The sequence below is a fragment of the Sebastes fasciatus genome, chromosome 8 (assembly GCF_043250625.1).
Source record: "Sebastes fasciatus isolate fSebFas1 chromosome 8, fSebFas1.pri, whole genome shotgun sequence".
In the NCBI taxonomy this organism is placed as follows: Eukaryota; Metazoa; Chordata; class Actinopteri; order Perciformes; family Sebastidae; genus Sebastes; species Sebastes fasciatus.
This window is the reverse complement of record NC_133802.1, coordinates 30372720-30396677: the sequence shown is the minus strand read 5'-3', so window position 1 is coordinate 30396677 and position 23958 is coordinate 30372720. Positions and strand designations below refer to the sequence as shown.

Below are 23958 nucleotides of genomic sequence, written 5' to 3'. Positions count from 1 at the left end.
ACGTTTGTGTTCATTCAGCTGATGTTGTGTTTTAACAGTTTTTATTTCAAATCTGGTTTTAAAACAAATCGAACAGCTCTAATCAAACAGATGTAATCGAACGGCTCTAATCGAGGTCTTAATCGAACAGCTCTAATCAAACGGTTCTAATCGAACAGCTCTAATCGACGTCTTAATCGAACAGCTGTAATCGAACGGCTATAATCAAACAGATGTAATCGAACAGCTCTAATCGAACAGCTCTAATCGAACAGCTCTAATCGAACAGCTCTAATCAAACGGTTCTAATCGAACGGCTCTAATCGAACGGCTCTAATCGAACAGCTATAATCGAACAGCTCTAATCAAACAGATGTAATCGAACGGCTCTAATCGACGTCTTAATCGAACAGCTGTAATCGAACGGCTATAATCGAACAGCTCTAATCAAACAGATGTAATCGAACGGCTCTAATCGAGGTCTTAATCGAACAGCTGTAATCGAACGGCTATAATCGAACAGCTCTAATCAAACAGATGTAATCGAACAGCTCTAATCGAACAGCTCTAATCGAACAGCTCTAATCGAACAGCTCTAATCAAACGGTTCTAATCGAACGGCTCTAATCGAACGGCTCTAATCGAACAGCTATAATCGAACAGCTCTAATCAAACAGATGTAATCGAACGGCTCTAATCGACGTCTTAATCGAACAGCTGTAATCGAACGGCTATAATCGAACAGCTCTAATCAAACAGATGTAATCGAACAGCTCTAATCGAACAGCTCTAATCGAACAGCTCTAATCGAACAGCTCTAATCAAACGGTTCTAATCGAACGGCTCTAATCGAACGGCTCTAATCGAACAGCTATAATCGAACAGCTCTAATCAAACAGATGTAATCGAACAGCTCTAATCGAACAGCTCTAATCGAACAGCTCTAATCGAACAGCTCTAATCGAACAGCTCTAATCAAACAGATGTAATCGAACGGCTCTAATCGACGTCTTAATCGAACAGCTGTAATCGAACGGCTCTAATCAAACGGTTCTAATCGAACGGCTCTAATCGAACGGCTCTAATCGAACGGCTCTAATCAAACGGTTCTAATCGAACAGCTCTAAACAACAGCTCTAATCGAACGACTCTAATCGAACGACTCTAATCGAACGGCTCTAAGCGAACAACTCTAATCGAACAGCTCTAATCGAACGACTAATCGAACGGCTCTAATCGAACAGCTCTAATCTAACGACTCTAATTGAACGGTTCTAATCGAACGGCTCTAGTCAAACAGCTCTATTCGAACGACTCTGATCGAACAACTCTAATCGAACCGCTCTAATAATAACAGCTCTATCGAACAGCTCTATCGAACAGAACGGCTCTACTCATTCAACACAGTCTGACATGAAAATCAGAGTGATTTTAATTATTAAGTTCAGTCTTCATGTGTGAAACTACACAGCAACGTAAACTCCTGATGTGTGGCGGATCTTAAACTTCGCTCTTCTTTTGTTTTTGTTGTTGTTTGTGCAGGTTGTTCAGCGTCGTCTTGGAGACGATGACTCACAAATCTGGCGAGGTGGCGACCACTCATCACGTGCCGGGGAAACCTGGAGGTCTGGACGTCAAAGCTCTGAGAGCCTTCAGAGTCCTGAGGCCCCTCAGACTGGTTTCTGGAGTCCCCAGTGAGTTCACTGAGTGTATGGGTGTGTGTGTGCGCGCGTGCGTGCGTGTCCTGTATATAAAGCTGTGTGTGTCTGTCAGGTCTGCAGATCGTGTTGAACTCCATCATGAAGGCGATGGTTCCTCTGCTCCACATCGCTCTGCTGGTTCTCTTCGTCATCATCATCTACGCCATCATCGGTCTGGAGCTCTTCATCGGACGCATGCACCGGACCTGCTACTACAAATCAGCAGGTACACACACTACTAATACCGTCAATAATTAATAATATTATTAGGGCTGAGGAGAAGTAAAATGTAGCAGAACATGGAAATACTCCGGTAAAGTACAAGCACTGAAGTACAGTTCTTGAGTAAATGTACTTAGTTACGTGTGTTGGATTGTGTTATTTTCCAGAAACTTACGCGGAGGACGACCCGGTGCCGTGTGCGTTCGCTGGTAACGGCCGTCAGTGCAACGTTAACGGTACCGAGTGTCGGGGGCGATGGGACGGCCCCAACGGAGGAATCACCAACTTTGACAACTTCTTCTTCGCCATGTTGACGGTGTTCCAGTGCATCACGATGGAGGGGTGGACCGACGTCCTCTACTGGGTAAGTACACTCCGCTTCTTCTTCATGTCTTCAGAAAGTTACAGACTGAACAACTTCCTGTTTGTCCCATGTGTTCAGATGAATGACGCCATCGGCTTTGAGCTGCCGTGGGTTTACTTCGTCAGTCTGGTGATCTTTGGCTCCTTCTTCGTTCTCAACCTGGTTCTGGGAGTCCTCAGCGGGTCTGTCCTGTCTCCCAACATGTTCTTCAGACACATGTTACAGTTTGTACAAGGTGTAAACGTTGTGTGGACGTTTGTGTGAATGTTACAGAGAGTTCAGTAAGGAGAGGGAGAAGGCGAAGGCTCGGGGAGACTTCCAGAAGCTGAGGGAGAAGCAGCAGATGGAGGAGGACCTGTGTGGCTACATGGACTGGATCACTCAGGCTGAGGACATGGACGAGCTGGACGAGGACGGAAACCCACGTAAGAGGTTTTATAACAGAGCTTAGGGCTGTGTATTGTGTGTGCGATTCAATATATGGCGATACTGTAAGCAAGGCGATATATTATCAGTATCAGTCAGAACGGGTGGTCATTTATTTAATACATTACCAGTAAAAGAATACAAAGTTAATTGATATGTTTTATTTTCATGTCTGCTGGTAAATAGATAATAATTAGCAAATAACTTATTTGAAAATTCTTAAAAAAGTCCCTGAATCATTGCATTAACTACCAGGTTACATTTGTGTAGACAATAAGTCACACAATGGTGAGATTTTGCCGGATCAGAAGCTACTTCTCAAGCCTAAGGGCCCTATTTTAACCACTATATGCTTATTTAACATATAATTATCAAATAATGTTTATAATAAAGTAATTTCCGATAATCTTTGAGGTAAATATTGGGGTAATTTGGCAGTAATTCCAAAGAAATTTCAAAGAGGTTACTTGCTAATTATCACCTAATTACCATGAAATTTGCGGACCTGTAAAATGAAGTGTTACTGAACATTTTGCTGATACTTCTGTACTTTTACTCACGCAGTATTTAGAATGTAGCTCTTTTACTGTGACTCTAATTGTTGTATTTTTACTGAAGTAAAGAATCTGAATACCTCTGTCACTAAGTAAATCTCAGTGGACTGATGAGTGTTTCTGTTTGTCTCTTCAATGAATGAATGAAATATAAATAACAAGGTTTTTATTCTTCTTCTGGTCCATCAGGTCCGTCTCTGGGAGATCTATCCGATAAGAAGAGAGGCAAGTTTGGATGGTTCAGTCACTCCACTGAAACACACGGTGAAACCTCCTCTTAATATATCAGCTCTTTATGTAGTTTATATAGTCACACACAGAGTATGTGCTGCTGCCGAGGTGTAAACGTCTAAATGTAGACGTACTATGTCGGTCTCTGTCTGACCTGGTTCTCTCTAATCAGAACATTTACTGACATCAACGTTCAGATCAGATCTAAGTATCCTCAGTAAACAGAGAACACTGATAATAATATAGACATGAAGCAGAGCTGCAGGTTTGGTGTCAATAAAGAAGACTGTTAAACAGTTGTTCAGGCAAACATAGTGAAATGATGGTGACCTTGACCCTGAGAAACTCTGTCTGTCTATCTGTCTGTCTCTCTCATAGCGAGTCTTCCTGCCAGTGAAACGGCGTCTGAAAACACCGAAAACATCGACGAGGAACACACCAACTGCTGCCAGGCCTGCTGGTAACACACACACACACACTCACTCAGGTGTGAGACTGTAAGGGACGTTACCTGAGACAACAGAGAGCTGCAGGAATGAGTCATAAAACCCAGAAACGGGGTCTGAAATTAGCACCCGCCACCCACCAAATGCGGGTAAATTTTTTGTCAGTGGCGGATAAAATCATCCGGCCATCCGCCACTTTGGCAGACAGGTAAAACACTTGTTTCCTTGGCATATTGTGCCTCCGTGTCTATCGATTCCTCTGTATTAATGCTTTCCGACAGTTACGCATGCACAATGATGCATACGCACACCATATCATGTTTCATTTTGTTTGGGACCGGAGCCACGGTGGGGAGAAAAAAAAGCGCTCAAAAGCATGTCGCTACTAAACCTGTGGGGACGCACCCTATTTTTGACCCTGATAATGTGACACTACAAACAACAAATCTGTGTTGTAATCAACAGGAGAGTTAGTCACGTTACCTGTTAGCAGCAGGTGGGCAGCACAGTTGGTTAAATAACGGAGCTACTAATGATAACAGAGGTGCCATTGAGCTATTATTATGAGGTGTTCAAACTCTGCTTAGGAAAAATGACTATTGGGGGAAGGTAAATTACAGCATTATCAGGATGTGTTCAAATGTAATTTGGTAAAATCAAGTTTTTGGCGAGAAACTTGAATAAAGACAGTTGTTTGAAGGAGATGTTTTCACAATAATATAAAATAGATATTAGAGAGAGAATTAGAAGAGAGGACGAACACATCAATCTCATCCTGTAAAAACAGCTTAAAGTCCAACAGACAGCCTGACCACACGTGGGGTCTGCGCCATGTTGGAAACATCAGACTAGTTGTTGAACTAACTTCCGTCTCGTTTCAGCTCTCGGATGATGAAGATCAGCTGCTGGTGAGTTCACTGACTGTCAGACATTCAGGAGAGAAGCGTTTCCTCCATCACACAGCTGACTCTCTCCTCTCTCTCAGTCGGACGCTGCGGCGCTGGAACCGAGTCTGTCGCAGGAACTGTCGCACCGCTGTCAAATCGGTGACCTTCTATTGGCTGGTTCTGCTGCTCGTCTTCCTCAACACCTCCCTCAGCGCCTCCGAGCACTACAACCAACCTGATTGGCTGACACAAGCCCAAGGTAGCAACACACTAGGGATGTCACGAGAACCAATACTTCGGTACCAAGTCGATGCCAAAATTCTAAAAAAAGTGACGGTACTCTTTTTCTACAGTACCGACGGTACCGTACGATGCCTGTAATGGTCAGTGGTAGGGATGTGACAGTGAGGAAAATTTTCCCACCGGTTAATAAACTTGTGACAACACCGATGTTACCGATTACACCGGACATTTTACAAGAAAGATTACGGTCAACATGTGCAGAGCGCTGACTCTGATCTTTACCGTCGGGTGCCGGTGTGTCTGGCCTCTCCGGTAGCGCTTTTGCTGCGGGGCTCCGCTGCGGGGGTCTACATGGCGCCGCTGCTCCATGCACACCGGCTGTGACGGCTCCATCCGCCTCGCGGCAATTACCTCATTAACATTATGGTTCCCTTATAGCATTGGGATTAAACGTGAAATATTGCCTAATAGGTGCGTTTGCTTTTCACTTCGACAACAAATCCTCTGCTCCTACTACTCTGAGCTGACGGACCGGATGCGTTCATGGTCAGTATGTTGTGTCCGTCGTCTGACTATCGATTGATAGCATGCCGCTGATACGCCAAAATTAACAAAATGGGTCAATTCTTTTTATATATTACTTAAAGGCTACATGCCTCTGTTTTTTGTAATGTTCCAATGTTTTTAATAAAAGAGTACGTGTAGAATTACATGTGATTTATTGTTGTTTTGTTTTGTTTTTACCGTGGTATCAAATTTGGTATCGAGAATCGTGGAAATTCACTGGTATTGGTATTGACTACTAGATTTCTGGTACAGTGATATCCCTATTACACACACACACACACACAGGACAGCAGATATCAGCATTATAACTGTAATTTCTGTGAATCATTTATGAATGTAATAAGTCTGCAGCCTGTGACTTCAGAGATGTGATCTAACGTATTGAAGCGTGTCTCTCTGTCTGCAGACATCGCCAACAAGGTGCTGCTGTCTCTGTTCACCGTGGAGATGCTGCTGAAGATGTACAGTCTGGGTCTGGCTCACTACTTCGTGGCGTTCTTTAACCGCTTCGACTGCTTCGTGGTGTGCGGCGGCATCGTGGAGACCATCCTGGTGGAGCTGGGCATCATGCCACCGCTGGGCATCTCCGTGCTGCGCTGCGTCCGCCTGCTGAGGATCTTCAAGGTGACACGGTGAGGAAACACACCTGACCCCGCTCATACAGCTCCTTACTGAGTCATGCTCTGACCTCACTCTGCGTCTGCTCAGCCATTGGACGGCTCTGTCCAATCTGGTGGCGTCCCTGCTGAACTCCATGAAGTCCATCGCCTCCCTGCTGCTCCTGCTCTTCCTCTTCCTCATCATCTTCGCTCTGCTCGGCATGCAGCTCTTCGGAGGGAAGTTCAACTTCGACGAGACGCAGACCAAACGCAGCACCTTCGACGCCTTCCCCCAGGCGCTGCTCACCTGCTTCCAGGTAACTCACCTGAGGCTCAGAGGCCGCCGTCTGTCTCGTGTTGTCCCTCTGCTCGCCGCTCATCCTGGTGCTGACTGTGTGCAGATCCTGACCGGCGAGGACTGGAACATGGTGATGTATGATGGCATCATGGCGTACGGCGGCCCCGTGTTTCCAGGGATGATCGTGTGCGTTTACTTCGTCATCCTCTTCATCTGTGGTAACTGTATCCTTCACCTGTGATGTCATCGTCTCAGTGAGGCGTTCACAGACATCATCAACAAAGTCCACACAGGAACATTTCCTTTTTGTAACAGTGGTAACAACTAACTACATGTGGCCCTTAAAATTGATGGACTCATTGATAAATGGACTAATTGATTAATGGACTAATTGATTAATGGACTCATTGATAAATGGACTAATTGATTAATGGACTAATTGATTAATGGACCCATTGATAAATGGACTCATTGATAAATGGACTAATTGATTAATGGACTCATTGATTAATGGACTCATTGATAAATGGACTCATTGATTAATGGACTCATTGATTAATGGACTCATTGATTTAATGGACTCATTGATTAAGGGACTCATTGGTTTAATGGACTCATTGATTAATGGACTCATTGATTTAATGGACTCATTGATTAATGGACTCATTGATTAATGGACTCATTGATTTAATGGACTCATTGATTAATGGACTCATTGATAAATGGACTAATTGATTAATGGACTCATTGATTAATGGACTCATTGATAAATGGACTCATTGAGTAATGGACTCATTGATTTAATGGACTCATTGATTAATGGATTAATGGATTAATGGTTTCAGCTGTACTTGAACAGTTTTATACATAGATATAAAACAGTTTTATATCAATGATTTATCAATCTGAATGTGTAAAGTAGGTGTCAGATAGATGCAGTGAGGTTCAGTAGAATAGAGTTGGATGTTGTTACGTGTTGCGTGTTGCGTGTTCTTAACATGTGTCAGACATCCTGCTGAACGTCTTCTTGGCCATCGCTGTGGACAACCTGGCAGGAGGAGACGGAGACAAGAAGACAGAGTGAGTGACGGAGGGATGAGGGGAAGGAAGAAGGAAGGGAGGGAGAGGAGGTGAAGAAGGTATCGTGGTAAAGGAATCAAAAACAGGATGGAAGGATGAAACAGAGGAGAGATGGAGACGACAGAAGGAGGGGAACAAAGAGTTTATTATTTCCTGTTGTTTCTCCAGTAAGAAGACAGAAGGACCGAAGGAGGAGGTTGTAGGAGAAGGAAAGGCAGAAGAGGAAGAAGAAGAAGAAGAAGAAGAAGAAGAAGAAGAAGAAGAAGAAGAAGAAGAAGTGAAGGTGAACATCTGACTTTACTCTGTAATGTTAAATGTCCGTCAGTGTGACAGCTGTTTGTCTCTGCAGGTGGACATCGATGAAGACACCGAGTACGAGGAGGAAGAGGAGCTCCCTGAAGGAGAAGACGGTCAGTTTATTTCTAATTAGATTACCAGACTGAACACTGAGGAAAATATGACATCAGTGGTCTTTAACATTATATAGACTTTATATAGAGGTATATCTCTCCTCTCTCTCTTCCTCCTGTCAGATGGAGGAGCCCAGTTAAAGATGGCCGACCTGGCTCCTCCTAAGGAGAAGGTTCTTCCTATCCCAGAAGGCAGTGCGTTCTTCTGCCTCAGCAAGACAAACCCGTGAGTGTCCTGATTGTGTTATTGATACGGTCGCACTATTGATCCATTGATCCAGCTAGCCTCTCTCTCAAAATCGTGACAAACACAGTAGTGATGATACAGAGAACATCTGGGGGAGTGCAGCAGCTGGACTGGACTGTGATGGTGAGTCCCCTAAAAAGAGGGGTCAAGGTAACGTATAGAGAACCAAAAGGTAAAATATAGAGAACCAAAAGGTAACATATAGAGAACCAAAAGTTAACACGTAGAGAACCAAAAGGTAACGTATAGAGAACCAAGAGGTAACATGTAGAGAACCAAAAGTTAACATGTAGAGAACCAAAAGGTAACGTATAGAGAACCAAAAGGTAACATATAGAGAACCAAAAGTTAACATGTAGAGAACCAAAAGGTAACGTATAGAGAACCAAAAGGTAACGTATAGAGAACCAAGAGGTAACATGTAGAGAACCAAAAGGTAACATATAGAGAACCAAAGGTAACGTATAGAAAACCAAAAGATAACATGTAGAGAACCAAAAGGTAACATATAGAGAACCAAAGGTAACATATAGAGAACCAAAAGGTAACATATAGAGAACCAAAAGGTAACATGTAGAGAACCAAAAGGTAACATATAGAGAACCAAAGGTAACGTATAGAGAACCAAAAGGTAACATATAGAAAATCTAAAGGTAACATATAGAGAACCAAAAGGTAACATGTAGTTAACCAAAAGGTAACATATAGAGAACCAAAAGGTAACATGTAGAGAACCAAAAGGTAACGTATAGAGAACCAAAAGGTAACGTAAAGAGAACCAAACTATTTCCCGAACTGCTGTGCGACTGTGTTGGATTACTTTTAACAGGAAGTCCTTCTCTCTCTCTCTGTCTGTCTGTCTGTTTGTCTGTCTGTCTGCAGTATCCGTAGGGCTTGTCACACTCTGATCCACCACCACATCTTCACCAACCTCATCCTCGTCTTCATCATCCTCAGCAGCTGCTCATTGGCTGCCGAGGATCCAATCAGAGCCCACTCATTCAGGAACAACGTGAGTCTCTCAAACCACCAGCGGATCTTCTGGTTCTGCTTTCTGGCGTTGTTGGTAATCTGTACTGTTTCTATTTGGGTTTTATTTGCACTTTTTCCCACAACAACGTCCCTCAGGATAAATAAAGTTTTTATCTGATTTAATGTCTGTAAGTGCTGCTTTAGCTGATCAACGTGTAGCAACATTCTAACATGCTAACATGCTTGTGGTGCGATCTAGTGAAACTGTTGATTTGATAAGATAAGGTCCTGATGTGCTGGTTTCATCACGATGATGATGCCGTTGATGATGGTGATGATGTCGTTGACACACCTCTGTGGTTTGAGCTATGGGCGGGGCTTCAGCAGATTACACAGCAGAAGTGGGTCAGTGACTAACCGGGTTAAAGAGGGAAACTCATGGAAACACATGGAGAGAAAATCACCAGTTTACTGTCTGATCCTCAGATAACTGTACACACACACACACACACACACACACTTGACACACACTGACACACTGTGCAGCAGCTGGCTTCATGCAAGACATAGCAATTAGCAGCAGCTGAGGAAAGAAATTACTTCTAACATACAATCAACGCACACATACTGTATATATACACACACACACAGAATGTTAACTCTTTATTAGCCGCCTCTGTTCTGGATAAAAACCTGCGTATTCCGTACAAACAACTTCAAAAATTATGTAATTTTCATCTGCGACTTGGGATGCCTTCATACCATTTTAACCAAACTCTGGAGCGTTTCGTCGGATAGTCCAGTTGGTTTGGGCCACTGTGAAAGCTCATTGAACTCTGGACTCGCGGACCAAACAACTGAACTGTGGTCCGCCTGAGAACGTGGCTCACTGTTCGTTTCCAAGTGCACTAGGGTTCGGTTCACTTGATGGACTTGATGGTCTTAACTTAGGACTCAATGGTCTCAACGTAGGACTTGCCCTTCTTGACTTGTGAACTTTTGGTCTTGATTTGTGACATACCTGACCTGACTTGGGACATAACTGTCTTAATGTGGAATGTATTGATTCTGACTTGGTACTTGTTGGTCTTGACTTGTGAATCTTTGATCTTGACTTGGGATTTGCCTGTAATGGCCGGGGAATTATCCATCTCAAATTAGGACTTGTTGGTCTTGCGTCAGGACTTCCTGTTTGGACTGGGAATTATCTGTCTCAACTTGGGACGTGTCCTTTCTAACTTTTGGTCTTGATTTGTGACTTACCTGACCTGACTTGGGACATACCAGTCTTGCCTGTAATGGCAGGGGAACTGGGAATTATCAGTCTCAAATTGGGACTTGTTGATCCTGACTTGGAACATACTTCTCTTGCCTTCGGACCTGACCTGTCTGACTTGGGACATACCAGTCTTGACTTTGGAAAAAACAGTCCTGACCTTTGAAATTTTGGTCTTGACTTGGGACCTAGTTTTATTGACTTGGGACTTGTTAGTCTTGACTTGTGAACCTTTGATCTTGATTTGGGATTTACCTGCATTGGCATGGGAATTATCTGTCTCAAATTAGGATTTGATGGTCTTGATTTAGGACTTGTTGGTCTTGCATCAGGACTTCTAGTTTAGACTGGGAAATTATCTGTCTCAACTTGGGACTTGTTGATCCTGACTTGGAAACATACCCATTGTGCCTTCGGACCTGACCTGTCTTGACTTAAAACTCAACTGTCTTGATGTGGGACTTGTAGTCTTAAATTGGGACTTATTGGTCTTGATGTAGGACTAAACAGTCTCAACTTGGGACTTGCCCTTCTTGACTTGATGTTTGACTTGTTGGTCATGATATGTGACTTATCTGACCTAACTTGGGATATACCTGTCTTGACCTGTGAACTTTTGGTCTTGACTTGGGATTTACCGGGCTTGGTTTAAGGCTTTCCCGCCTTGACTTGGAACTAACCTGTGTTGACTGGGGAATTATCTGTCTCAACTTGGTATTTGATGGTTTTGACGTGGGACTCATCACTTTGGACTTGGACTTGCATGAGTCAAGTCCCAAGTAAAGACCAACACAACCCACGATAAAACAGATGAGTCCAATTTCAGGACAGAAAAGTGAAAAGTCAAGACCAATGACTCTGTATGTAAAAGACCCCAGAGCCTAAAGATGGCGATGGACAGACTTCCATGAACTTCCTTGGTCCCACTCCTGCTCTGCATGGAAAGGACAACGATTTTGGGGGTTGAGTCCGTGTCGTCATACTGGAGTAAATCGGCCCATGAAGATTAAGTTAAAACCATAATCTGGAACTGAGTGTCTCTATGTTTATATGATGTGTGTATTTATTCAGTATTTGTGTTTGTTTGTGTAGATTCTGGGTTATGCGGACTACGCATTCACCTCCATTTTCACTGTGGAGATTCTGTTTAAGGTAAAAACCACCTTCAGATAGGATGAAATAACTCTTTTTCTTCTTCTCTTGATGTAATGCTGACCTCATCCCTTTGTGTGACAGATGATGGTCCACGGAGCGTTCCTCCATCAGGGCTCTTTCTGCAGAAACTGGTTCAACTTGTTGGATCTGCTGGTCGTCAGCGTCTCACTGGTCTCCTTCTTCCTTCAGTCAGTATCAAATCAACATTAGCCGCCATTCTAGACATATAAAAGCCTCATAGAAGAAATGGAGGCAGTAAATCTTCCCCAGGTGTATGATTTAATTTGTATCTTTTCACCAGACTAAAAGAATATCGTTCAGACTGGTAGGCTATACGTGGACATTGTAGGAATATGATATAATATATACGAAATAAAACAGTTCAAAAGTACAAAAGGCTACTTGACAAACCCCTCTGCTAGGCCCATGGCTGTTGGGAAACCAGCACTTTGCTGCCTTTAGGAAACCTGCAGCTCAACTAACCCCTGAAGAGAATTAAACCTGGTGGTTTTAAACAGCAACTTCCTCTAACAGAGACAGAAACATGTCTATGAAAGAAACAAAGTCAGTTGTTTAACATTATTACCAATGAACTAATACAGAAATACTTATAATAGTTGCTGGTTAGGGTTGATTTACAACACCGATAGCTGAAATCAATGTCTCAAAGTCACCAATGAAAATCACTGTAAACACTGATAGATTACTGAGAAACTGATCAATAGGGATGGACTCAAACGTGAAGCATTGATCCTTTATAGCTGATCAGTAGTGTGTGTGCGTTGCCCTCTAGTGGGAGATAACAACAGCTACAACTCTTAACTAACTCTGTTGTAGCAGCAGACTGACTCAGTGTGTCTGTTTGTGTCTGCAGCTCCAGTGCCATCTCGGTGGTGAAGATCCTCCGAGTCCTCCGGGTGCTCCGACCTCTGAGGGCCATCAACAGAGCCAAAGGACTGAAGGTAACTACACTCCGACTGAGTTTATGTGGATTTAAAGCAGTTAAATACCAGAATAACAGGAAGTTAGATCCTGCATCGCCCTGTAAATCTGATCCACATCAGGTCCCTTTATCTGGTGAAAATAACATTTTCAGACCGGCAGTTAGTAAGGACCAGTTAGTCAGGACCGGCTGAAGCAGGGGAGCCGAGGGGCCATTGGCCCCCCACACTGTGTGTGTATGTGTCCCTTGTGGTTACTATTGGGAATCTAAGTAGGTGTAAACTGCATTGCTAACGTCTGTGGACGTTGTCATGGTCAATGAAGAGTTTCAACAGGTGTGTGTTTTAGAGGAGGCCTGAACCTTTGACTCTAGCCTAGAGGAAGCTACCAACCTCTCCTAAACACCGTCTCACAGCTGGTTATAGGTGCAGACTACTGGTCTTCATATTTGGCAGCTGAGGACACACTGACAGGTTGGTGGTAAGAGGAATTCAGCTAGACGGCTTGTAAAGTAGGTACTGTGCTGTCTCTGCTGTCATTAGCAGCGTCCATATATGGAGGAGACGCTGCGACTGGTATCCGTGACAATGGAGGAGGCTTATTATGTTTTCTATTGTCACTGATACAGGATGTTGTCACAGTACTCTACGCTCTACGGCACCTTTAATATTTCTGTTCTTATTGTGTGTGTGTGTGTGTGTTGTGTGTGTGTGTGTTTGTTTTGCAGCATGTGGTCCAGTGTGTGTTTGTGGCCATCAAGACGATCGGAAACATCATGATTGTCACGACGCTGCTGCAGTTCATGTTCGCCTGCATTGGAGTCCAACTTTTCAAGGTGACACTTTTCTTCTTCCTAAACAATGCTGTAACTCTCTCTCTCTCTCTCTCTCTCTCTGTATATATATATATATATATATATATACTGCATATATAGCGTATGTCTTCTTGGAAAAAGTTTAATTAGTCTCTAAATCAATCAAAATTCAAGTGTTTTACATGTATTTAGTTGTAATATTTCTGACCTGTTTCAGTGTATATAAACCAAGTCAAATAGTCTCACAGGAGAAAGACGATGTCCACAGAGACATAGTTATTTTCAGATGGCTGGAGGACACTCTACTCTACTCTACCTACTCTACTACTGATTGTCAAACCGAATCATCTTGTTTCCAACAGGAAGTGATTTCTGTTTTAACCTCCTCTATAACATCTGAGATCTTTACAGATTTATACCTGAATCCAGCTGAGTGGAGATGGACAGATGTTGATAATGTTGTTGTTTCTCCTCCTTTTCTTTCGTTTTTCTCTCTTCCTTGTTAATTAACATTTATTTCTGGTAAAAGTGTTTCCTTGCTTGGGTGTTACTTTTGTCAGTAAAGTGTCTTTTGTTCATGACTTCCTGTTTGAATGTGATCTCGTTTATATTCTAACTGATTTAATTAATGTGTGTTTCAGGGTAAATTCTATCGCTGCACAGACGAAGCCAAACACACTCCTGAACAGTGCAAGTATGTTTATTAATTCCTCAACTCTCAGAGACCAGCTTCTGTTTGAAATAACTGCTGAGATCTGACATCACATTACATCATCAACATTATTACTGTGTGTGTGTGTGTGTGTGTTTGTCAGAGGGACCTTCGTGGTGTATAAAGACGGCGATGTGAGCCACCCGATGGTCAGAGAGAGGATCTGGCTGAACAGTGACTTTAACTTTGATAACGTGCTGATGGGGATGATGGCGCTCTTCACCGTCTCCACCTTCGAGGGCTGGCCCGCGTGAGTCTTCACTTCAAACTTTATTAACTTTAACAGAACGAAAACAGACTGATGCAGTGCTGGAGGAAGTACTCAGATCCTTTACTGCAGTAAAAGTACCAATACCAGGCTGTGAAAATTAGAGTTATACCGATACCAGTATTGGAAATGCGTCCGATACTGCCCAAAAGTCGGGTATCGGCGAGTACACCAGTCTATGCACCGATCCGATACCATAATTTATTAACCCAGAACAAAATCAACTTGTTTAACCGTAAATCAATTCTTTAAAACAGTAGCCTTCACTGTGCTGTCGCCCTGGAGGTATCATGGCTGCCACTGGCTACTACTGTTTTAGAGCAGCGAAGAAGAACTGATTGCAGGTAGTTTGTCAGGTGACGATAGCAAACAACGGCAGTGCAGTGTAACGGCAGTCAGAGTGAGGAAAATGTCAGCCTTTTAATGAAAATCTAACCAGTAAAACGGCGATACGTCCAGTATGAAGACTTCTTATATATGTATATATTTTTATCCCGCTGGTATCGGATCGGTACTTGGTATCAGCTGATACCTCAAGTTCAGGTATCGGAATCGTATCGGGAAGGAAGAAATGGTATCGGAACATCTAAAGTGAAAATACTGTCACAGTAAAAGTACTGCCTTGAACAGTTTGCTTTAGTTAAAGGTCCCATATCGTGCTCATTTTCAGGTTCATACTTGTATTTTGTGTTTCTACTAGAACATCTTTACATGCTGTAATGTTAAAAAATAAACTTTATTTTCCTCGTACTGTCTGCCTGAATATACCTGTATTTACCACTCTGTCTGAAACGCTCCGTTTTAGTGCATTTCAACGGAATTGCAACGGAATGGCAACAGAATTGCGTTGCCAGGCAACAGTTTGGATCCATGTTTACTTCCTGTCAGCTGATGTTATTTACATACTCTGCAACAGGAAATAAACTGGGACACATTTGGAATGTTTACGTTTAAAACCGTGTAATGGTCTAAATATTGTATATTTGTGACATCACAAATGGATAGAAATCCTAACGGCTTGTTTCAAACACACAATTTCTGAATACAGGCTGTGTGTATCTCTCCGTAGATTGAGCATTTTGATAGTTTAACAGTATTTATAAGGCACTTAAACCTGATTTATAATATAAAAGACATGCAAATCTAATTTTTTACAATATGGGACCTTTAAAGTATGTAAGTATAATAAGTACAAGTGTAAATACTCAAGAAAAGTATAATTTGTATTTCAGTACTATACTTGAGCACATTTAACCCCTGTCTCTCCAGGCTGCTGTATAAAGCCATCGACGCTAACGGGGAGAACACTGGTCCCATCTACAACTACCGGGTGGAGATCTCCATCTTCTTCATCGTCTACATCATCATCATCGCCTTCTTCATGATGAACATCTTTGTGGGTTTCGTCATCATCACCTTCAGAGAGCAGGGAGAGCAGGAGTACAAGAACTGTGAGCTGGACAAGAACCAGGTACTCAGTCATCATGTCACATAGAAGTCATGTACATCATCTGAAAGCTGGGAACCTGAAGATTAATTTGAGATGCAGTGCAGTACAGTAGTACGCTCTGTTAGTACAGTAGTACATATTAACCCTTTCCTCTCTGAACAGCGTCAGTGTGTGGAGTACGCTCTGAAGGCTCAGCCACTGAAACTTTACATCCCAAAGAATCCGGTTCAGTATAAGTTCTGGTCCATCATCAACTCGACAGGATTCGAGTACGTCATGTTCGTCCTCATCCTGCTCAACACCGTCACTCTGGCTGTCCAGGTAAATAAAACACACACACATACTGTAACTCTGTTTACTGTCGTTCTGGGTCAGTGGTCTTCACCTGACGAACACTCATCCAGCACATCACGTAAAAACCTGAAGACCTTTCTTCTATTATAAATGATGCAATGATACAGTGGACTGTTGTTTATTATATTATAAATGATGCAATGATACAGTGGACTGATGTTTATTATATTATAAATGATGCAGTGATACAGTAGACTGGTGTTTTTTCTATTATAAATGATATATTATAATGACTGGTGTTCCTGCTGTGTGCTTCTGTCCTGCAGCACTATGAACAGTCTAAGACCTTCAGCCACATCATGGACATCCTCAACATGGTGTTTACTGGACTCTTCACTGTGGAGATGCTGCTGAAGCTGCTCGCTCTCAGACTCAGGGTGAGAAAACCAAACGCACCTGGATAATAATAACTACTATACTGTAGTGTGTGTATCACAGCCTGATATCTGTTCTTCATTAAAACACGGGTATTCACAGGTTAATGAGGACGATGTTTAGCGTCATGTTTAAGTGTGACATAAGTGTTTGATGAATGGGAGGTGATGATATCACTTCTCTTCCCTGCAGCATTACTTTGTGGACGCCTGGAACTCGTTTGACGCTCTGATTGTGGTCGGCAGCGTCGTCGACATTGTGGTCACTGAGTTCAGTGTGAGTACTCAAACAGGTGGAGGTGTTGTGTTGTGATTCTTTACTTCTTTACACTAGAGACTGAACAATATCATGAAGATGGATCATTCAGTCTGTAGACTGGAGCACGCTGCCCTCTGCTGGTACTGAAAGGAATCACTTCATCATTCTCACATTAGTTTATTCTTTAATTAATACACATCAGATACTGTAAAACATCTTGTACAATCATATTAATAATATTAATTATTATTAATATTATTAGTATGTGATATTGTGTACATCACATGATGACAATGTCTCATTTAAAAGCTGAAAACAGAAGTCTGTTAAATTGATAATATAGTTTGACCCAAACAGCTGTCTGTCTGTCTCTCTCTGTCTCTCTCTGTCTGTTTGTCTGTCTCTCGCTGTCTCTCTGTCTGTCTCTCTGTCTCTCTCTCTCCCTGTCTCTCTCTCTCTGTCTCTCCCTGTCTCTCTCTCTGTCTGTCTGTCTCTCTGTCTCTCTCTCTCCCCGTCTCTCTCTCTCTCTGTCTCTCCCTGTCTCTCTCTCTCTCTCTGTCTGTCTGTCTTTCTGTCTCTCTCTCTCTGTCTCTCCCTGTCTCTCTCTCTCTGTCTGTCTGTCTGTCTGTCTGTCTCTCTGTCTCTCTCTCTCCCTGTCTCTCTCAATCTGTCTCTCTCTGTCTCTCTCTCTCAGAGTGGGGAGGACAGCTCTCGGGTGTCGATCACCTTCTTCCGTCTGTTTCGAGTGATGCGATTGGTCAAGCTGCTGAGTAAAGGGGAGGGGATTCGTACGCTGCTGTGGACCTTCATCAAATCACTGCAGGTCAGGGGGCGGGGCTAACCACAGGGGGCGGGGCTGACAGGGCACGCTGTATTATTATGAATCCTCGGCTGCAGTCGAATAGTCTTTTTCCTCTTAGGAAGGTTCCTAACGGGTCTGAACGTTAACCAAAAAACAGGAAGTAAAACTGGCTGGAGGGGGGTTTTAAGAACGCACGGGGGGAAGCAGCACCTTTTGTAGTTCATCTTTGGAACGTTGTAGTTTCACCACGGTGGACATGCGTCATAACATCATAATTAAGTAGCCTAGTAGCAAGTGCAGTCGAACTCTCTTAACACCATTGTCTTTTCCAAAATCCTTAATGAATTCTCGTTTACACCTTTCCTTGACCTCATGATGTTTACCATCGAGGTCAAGGAGAAGTGGTTGGGAAAAGTCATTAGGATGCCATTTTTTTACTTTTCGACCGCAGCCCATGAATCCTGCTAAGGCGAAGCGTGACCCGCCCTCCTCTGTGGCTAGACCTAATTGCCTTGGTTGGTGGGATTGGTTGGGGTTAGGGTAGGGCGGGTCATAACCTCCTCCTGTGTGTCTTCAGGCTTTGCCGTACGTCGCTCTGCTCATCGCCTTGATCTTCTTCATCTACGCCGTCGTCGGGATGCAGGTGAGTTGACATGGAGGAAATCCTGGGGGGGGCGCTCTGATCTGATCCACATCCACATCCACAGTTTAACACTAGAAACACAATAGAAATTTAATTTAAAATGTGAACAGAAGTTTGAGGTCAGATGTATCGACCTTGTTCCAGATAATCGTTGATATTCATCAGATATTAGTTGTGTCACAGCTCCGCCTGCTGGTAGAGAATATACTGTAAACACTGAGAACTAATGAGCTCTTTTCATTACGTCAGAAATCTACATAATAATTATTATAATTAAGACTCTGTCTGTCTGTCTGTCTGTCTGTCTCTCTGTCTGTCTGTCTGTCTGTCTGTCAGACGTTTGGGAAGGTAGCGATGCAGGATCTCACTCAGATCAACAGAAACAACAACTTCCAGACGTTTCCTCAAGCTGTTCTCCTCCTCTTCAGGTTAGATTCTCCTCCTCCTCCTCTCCTCCTCCTCTCTTCATCCTCCTCCTACTCTCCTCCTCTTCAGGTCAGATCTTCTTCCTCCTCCTCCTCCTCCTCCTCTTCTCCTCTTCAGGTCAGATCTTCCTTCTCCTCCTCCTCCTCCTCCTCCTCCTCCTCCTCCTCCTCCTCCTCTCCTCCTCTTCAGGTCAGATCTTCCTCCTCTTCCTCCTCCTCCTCTCTTCGTCCTCCTCCTCCTCTTCCTCTCCTTCAGGTCAGATCCTCCTCCTCCTGCTCCTCCGCTCCTCTTCAGGTCAGATCTTCCTCCTCCTCATCCTTCTCTCTTTATCCTCCTCCACCTCCTCCTCTCAGAAATGATTGTGAAAACTCATTCTCCAGTTGCATTATGGGAAATGTAGTCGTTATCTCCACCTCTCTGCTCAGAGTTCTGTTTTTAATCCTTCTCATTATCTTCATTCTGTTAAATATTAAATATAAATAACTTTAACATGTAAAGAATCGGATGCAACACTGGTTGTTATTTGCAGGTGTGCTACAGGTGAGGCGTGGCAGGAGATCATGTTGGCCAGTCTTCCAGGTAAACGCTGTGACCCTGAGTCTGACTACGAACCAGGAGAAGAGTTCAGCTGCGGCAGCAACTTCGCCATCGTTTACTTCATCAGCTTCTTCATGCTGTGTGCCTTCCTGGTCAGGACACACACACACACACACACACACATACTGTATATACACACACACACACTGACTGTCACTGTCCCCTTCAGATCATTAACCTGTTTGTCGCCGTCATCATGGACAACTTTGACTATCTGACACGTGATTGGTCGATTCTGGGACCGCATCATCTGGACGAGTTCAAGAGGATCTGGTCTGAATATGATCCAGAGGCCAAGTATGTCAAACTGTTAGCTTAGCACAAAGACTGGAAGCAGGAGGAAACTGCTAGCCTAGCTTAGGTCGTATAAAACGCCTGGATGTTGTATTTTATCTTATTGTATTGTAGTAATTAGCTCCACGTCTCCTGACATCAACATCAAAGTACTGCTCACTAAGTAATGCACCAATTATAATGATCCAATTATATAATAATATAGCACTAATAAGAGGCATTCTGCATTAAGAGTACTTTTACTCTTGATACTTTAAGTACATTTTGTTGCTCATACTTCTGTATGTAACATTTTGTATTCAGTAATTTACTTGTAATGAAGTATTTTTATAGTGTGGTAATGCTGTTGTATTGTAATGTTCTCTATCGTCTTCCCTCAGGGGGTCGTATAAAACACCTGGATGTTGTGGCTCAGCTGACATTATTTTTATTTTATTGTGTTTTATTGTGTTGTATTATAATATATAATAAGTTGTATTATGTTCTCTTCCCTTAGGGGTCGTATTAAACACCTGGACGTTGTGGCTCTGCTCAGGAGGATTCAGCCTCCTCTTGGTTTTGGGAAACTCTGTCCTCACAGAGTGGCCTGTAAGGTAAATATACCGCACCGTACACTGTAGTATTATACCAACTCATGGATGTAATGTAGGAGCAATCTTATTGAAACGTAATGATTATTCATGGTGTCCCTCAGGGCTCTGATGCAGGTCCATATTTATTCAGGTACAAATTAAAACACGCCACATTTCTCCAGAACGTCACTCTGCTTTATTCAATAACTTCTGAATTTATAAACTGGTTCACGTGAAGCTGAGAGAGTAAAACTGAACCTGAAGCTGGCTGGATTCAGTTTGTTGTTATACACGCCGATAACACTTTTACTGAAGTAACATTTTGAATGCAGGACTTCTACTCGTAATGGAGTATTTTTTACAGCGTGTTCTACATTTACATATTAATGATTGCTGTGGGTTGTTCATAAGTCTGTTTATTGTGAAAAAGTAGTTTTAGGTCATTTATTTTCTCTAAATTCTAAAATATAAAATATCTGTATCCATTAGAATTAGGGCTGTCAAAGTTAACGCAATAACTCGTTACGCAAATTAGTTTTAACGGCACTAATTTCTTTAACGCATTAACGTAACTTTTGATTTTTAGGTTGTAGCTCAGTTTTAAACTACTAGCTTGTCGCAAAGGAGGTTAAATAACACTCCAAACTTGCACTACATTTTGGCGAGGAAAACCTATCATGGCCATTTTCAAAGGGGTCCCTTGACCTCTGACCTCAAGATGTGTGAATGTAAATGGGTTCTATGGGTACCCACGAGTCTTCCCTTTACAGACATGCCCACTTTATGATAATCACATGCAGTTTGGGGCAAGTCATAGTCAAGTCAGCACACTGACACACTGACAGCTGTTGATGCCTGTCGGGCTGCAGTTTGCCATGTTATGATTTGAGCATATTTTTTTATGCTAAATGCAGTACCTCTGAGGGTTTCTGGACAATATTTGTCATTGTTTTGTGTTGTTAATTGATTTCTAGTAATAAATATATACATACATTTGCATAAAGCAGCATATTTGCCCACTCCCATGTTGATAAGAGGATTAAATACTTGATAAATCTCCCTTTATGGTACATTTTGAACAATGTGCGATTAATTGCGGCTAAAGCTGTCAGATAAATGTAGTGGAGTAGAAGTAGAAAGACTCAAGTAAACTACAAGTACCTCAAATGTGTACTTAGTACAGTGCTTGAGTAAATGTACTTAGTTACATTCCACCAATGAGATTAATGTGTCTGTATATTAAAGACACAGAAAAATACCATAATATGTTCACATCCTCCTCTTCCTCTCTCAGCGTCTCGTAGCGATGAACATGCCTCTGAATGCTGACGGGATGGTGACCTTTAACGCCACGCTCTTCGCTCTGGTTCGAACCGCCCTCAAGATCAAGACTGAAGGTATCTGATTGGCCCACAGGCTGAGCCGTCTGTTCAGAGTTGAAAATAAAAACACCACGTTCATGAAATATGAGTGAGGCGTTCATGTTTGTCCGTAATATTCAGCACCCAGTCGAATACATCACAATCACAATTTAGCTGTTGACATGAACGCAGATTACAAGTCGGAAACTTTTAATTACGATAACTCTGACAGGACATGCACGCAGCGTTATCATAATGTATATCTGGCCCCGCCCACTGCGTGCTGTTGCTAGGTAACCCTGACCAGGTGAACGAAGAGCTGAGGGTCATCATCAAGAAGATCTGGAAGAGGATGAAACCAAAACTACTGGATGAAGTTATACCACCACATGAAGGTACTAATGCTACTCATACTGCTACAAACACCACTAGTACTATGAGAAACACTTGTAATACTGCAATGAATCCTAGTAGTACTGCTGCTGACTGAGCTGTGTATTGTCCTGCAGAGGAGGAAGTGACCGTCGGGAAGTTTTACGCGACCTTCCTGATTCAGGATTACTTCAGGAAGTTCAGGAAGAGGAAAGAGCAGGGAGATCTGGATGGAGAGGCCGACGCCACCAACCCGTCTGCTATACAGGTCGGTCTGTCTGTCTGTCTGTCTGTCTGTCAACTGCCATAAAAATATTATATATATATTAATATTATTTTCTACTTGTGTGTGCAGCTGTGTAAAGCCGGTCTGAAGACTCTGCAGGATCTGGGTCCAGAGATGCGCCTGGCTCTGAACGAGGACCTGGATGACGAGGATGAGGCCTTGATGGAGGACGATGAGTTGGACGAGGACGTCGCATATCAGGTCTTTATTGACACATTAAAGTGACGAATGTCTGTCTGTCTGTCTCTGTCTGTCTGTCTATAAACAGCTGACCTGTCTCTGGCGCTGCAGGGAGACGGGTTCGCACCAGAGAAAGATCGACGAGGCTCCATACTAACCACGCCCACTGGTAAACAACAACATTACATCATGTGACTTTATCCTGTTACCATGGTTACATCAGGTTAGTTAAGATAAACCAAAGAACGTATATTGATAGAAGTGAAAGGTAATTGTTAGTTCCATTGCAACCTCCGCCATTTTGGACTGAAAGCGACTACCGTACGCCAGTAAAATGTTCGCCTACAAAGTGCCGTAGAAAAGAAAAACTTACATCATCAACTAACTAACTATCATCATTTAAATACTAACAAACATCCTCCTTCCTGAAGTGATGAACTGGTTGAATAAAGTTTAAATGATGTGAATGTGAAGTGTGTTATCGATGCTGCAGGTCCTGGCGGTGTTGTTGGGGACGGCGGCGTGTCTAACGGAGGTCTGGTCCACCGGGTCGGTTCTCTCACCAAGATGCCCAACGGCAACGAACACGAAGAACATCTTCGCCGTGGAGACAACACAAGGTCATCCATCACTCATCACCATCACCGCCGCCCGTCAGTGAAGAATGGCGTGCTGGAACACGCCCACAAGAGGCCGTCATATCACAAACATCCACGGTACTGCAAAAACACATAGTACTGTAGTATAAGTAATGCCATACTGACTAAGGCTGTTTCAAAGGAGGCTAAATAACGCTCCAAACTTGCGCCAAAAAAAATTATAAATAGATAGATAGATAGATAGATAGACATGTCTTGCTGCAGTTCCTCTAACAGCCACTAGAGGCTGCTGTGTCACGTGACGGGTGTCTCAGCCAAACACACTCTGTTGTTCTGCAGGAGGGACTCCAGGGACAGGTACTGGAGGAACGGAGACATGGAGGCGTACGGAGAGCAGGGTTACTACAGCAGAGAAGAAGACAACGACAGCATCAGCTCCAGAGACAGGTACACACAGAGAGACAGACAGACGGACGGACGGACGGACGGACAGACAAACAGACAGACCTGTGTGTATGTGTGTGTTATTCTGTATGTTCATATAAGTGTGTGTGCGTGTGTGCGTGTGTGCGTGTGTGTGTGTGTGTGTGTGTGTGTGTGTGTGTGTGTGTGTGTGTGTGTCTCTGTGTGTGTCCTTGCAGACATTACCCCGACGAGCCTCCTCTGTACAGAGACCACTACGATGGCCACTACACCAACAGTAGCTATGGTAACGGATACAGCGAGGCCAGGAGGACAACCCGGAGACGCCTACTTCCTGCCACGCCCACAGGTGATCCTCTGTTCTACCTGAAAACATACTGTGATGTCACAGTTAACAGTCTGAAATCAAAAAGTACAGGATTAGGAAAGATGAGATGAGGTGAGTTTAGAGTAACTAAAATGAGAAGATGAGATGAAATCAGAGTAGCTAAAATGATGAGGTGAGATTAGAGTAAATAAATGATGAGGTGAAATTAGAGTAACTAAAACAACGAGATGAGGTGAGATGAAAGTA

At 43.1% G+C, this 23958-nt stretch overlaps 1 protein-coding gene across 4 annotated transcripts in view; it reads left to right on the top strand.

The window, feature by feature from the left end:
• cacna1fb (calcium channel, voltage-dependent, L type, alpha 1F subunit) overlaps positions 1-23958 on the top strand; it is a 44357-nt gene that overhangs the window by 15926 nt on the left and 4473 nt on the right. For 3 of the 4 annotated variants that reach the window (XM_074644930.1, XM_074644933.1, XM_074644931.1), the window contains 41 exons: positions 1522-1673; positions 1753-1905; positions 2069-2265; positions 2344-2447; positions 2539-2690; positions 3435-3509; positions 3855-3936; positions 4804-4830; positions 4908-5068; positions 6026-6251; positions 6328-6535; positions 6620-6740; positions 7524-7596; positions 7765-7879; positions 7946-8006; positions 8130-8232; positions 9136-9265; positions 11594-11653; positions 11738-11844; positions 12531-12618; positions 13326-13433; positions 14054-14106; positions 14228-14374; positions 15662-15863; positions 16005-16163; positions 16463-16573; positions 16764-16847; positions 17524-17652; positions 18209-18274; positions 18611-18702; positions 19230-19389; positions 19467-19594; positions 20088-20184; positions 21458-21560; positions 21818-21919; positions 22034-22164; positions 22252-22383; positions 22474-22531; positions 22856-23078; positions 23301-23408; positions 23603-23733. In XM_074644930.1, the coding sequence (XP_074501031.1) occupies positions 1522-1673; positions 1753-1905; positions 2069-2265; positions 2344-2447; positions 2539-2690; positions 3435-3509; positions 3855-3936; positions 4804-4830; positions 4908-5068; positions 6026-6251; positions 6328-6535; positions 6620-6740; positions 7524-7596; positions 7765-7879; positions 7946-8006; positions 8130-8232; positions 9136-9265; positions 11594-11653; positions 11738-11844; positions 12531-12618; positions 13326-13433; positions 14054-14106; positions 14228-14374; positions 15662-15863; positions 16005-16163; positions 16463-16573; positions 16764-16847; positions 17524-17652; positions 18209-18274; positions 18611-18702; positions 19230-19389; positions 19467-19594; positions 20088-20184; positions 21458-21560; positions 21818-21919; positions 22034-22164; positions 22252-22383; positions 22474-22531; positions 22856-23078; positions 23301-23408; positions 23603-23733 (4919 nt within the window). The remainder of the gene's footprint in view (positions 1-1521; positions 1674-1752; positions 1906-2068; positions 2266-2343; positions 2448-2538; positions 2691-3434; positions 3510-3854; positions 3937-4803; positions 4831-4907; positions 5069-6025; positions 6252-6327; positions 6536-6619; positions 6741-7523; positions 7597-7764; positions 7880-7945; positions 8007-8129; positions 8233-9135; positions 9266-11593; positions 11654-11737; positions 11845-12530; positions 12619-13325; positions 13434-14053; positions 14107-14227; positions 14375-15661; positions 15864-16004; positions 16164-16462; positions 16574-16763; positions 16848-17523; positions 17653-18208; positions 18275-18610; positions 18703-19229; positions 19390-19466; positions 19595-20087; positions 20185-21457; positions 21561-21817; positions 21920-22033; positions 22165-22251; positions 22384-22473; positions 22532-22855; positions 23079-23300; positions 23409-23602; positions 23734-23958) is intronic. The other variant, XM_074644932.1, reaches the window with a different exon arrangement.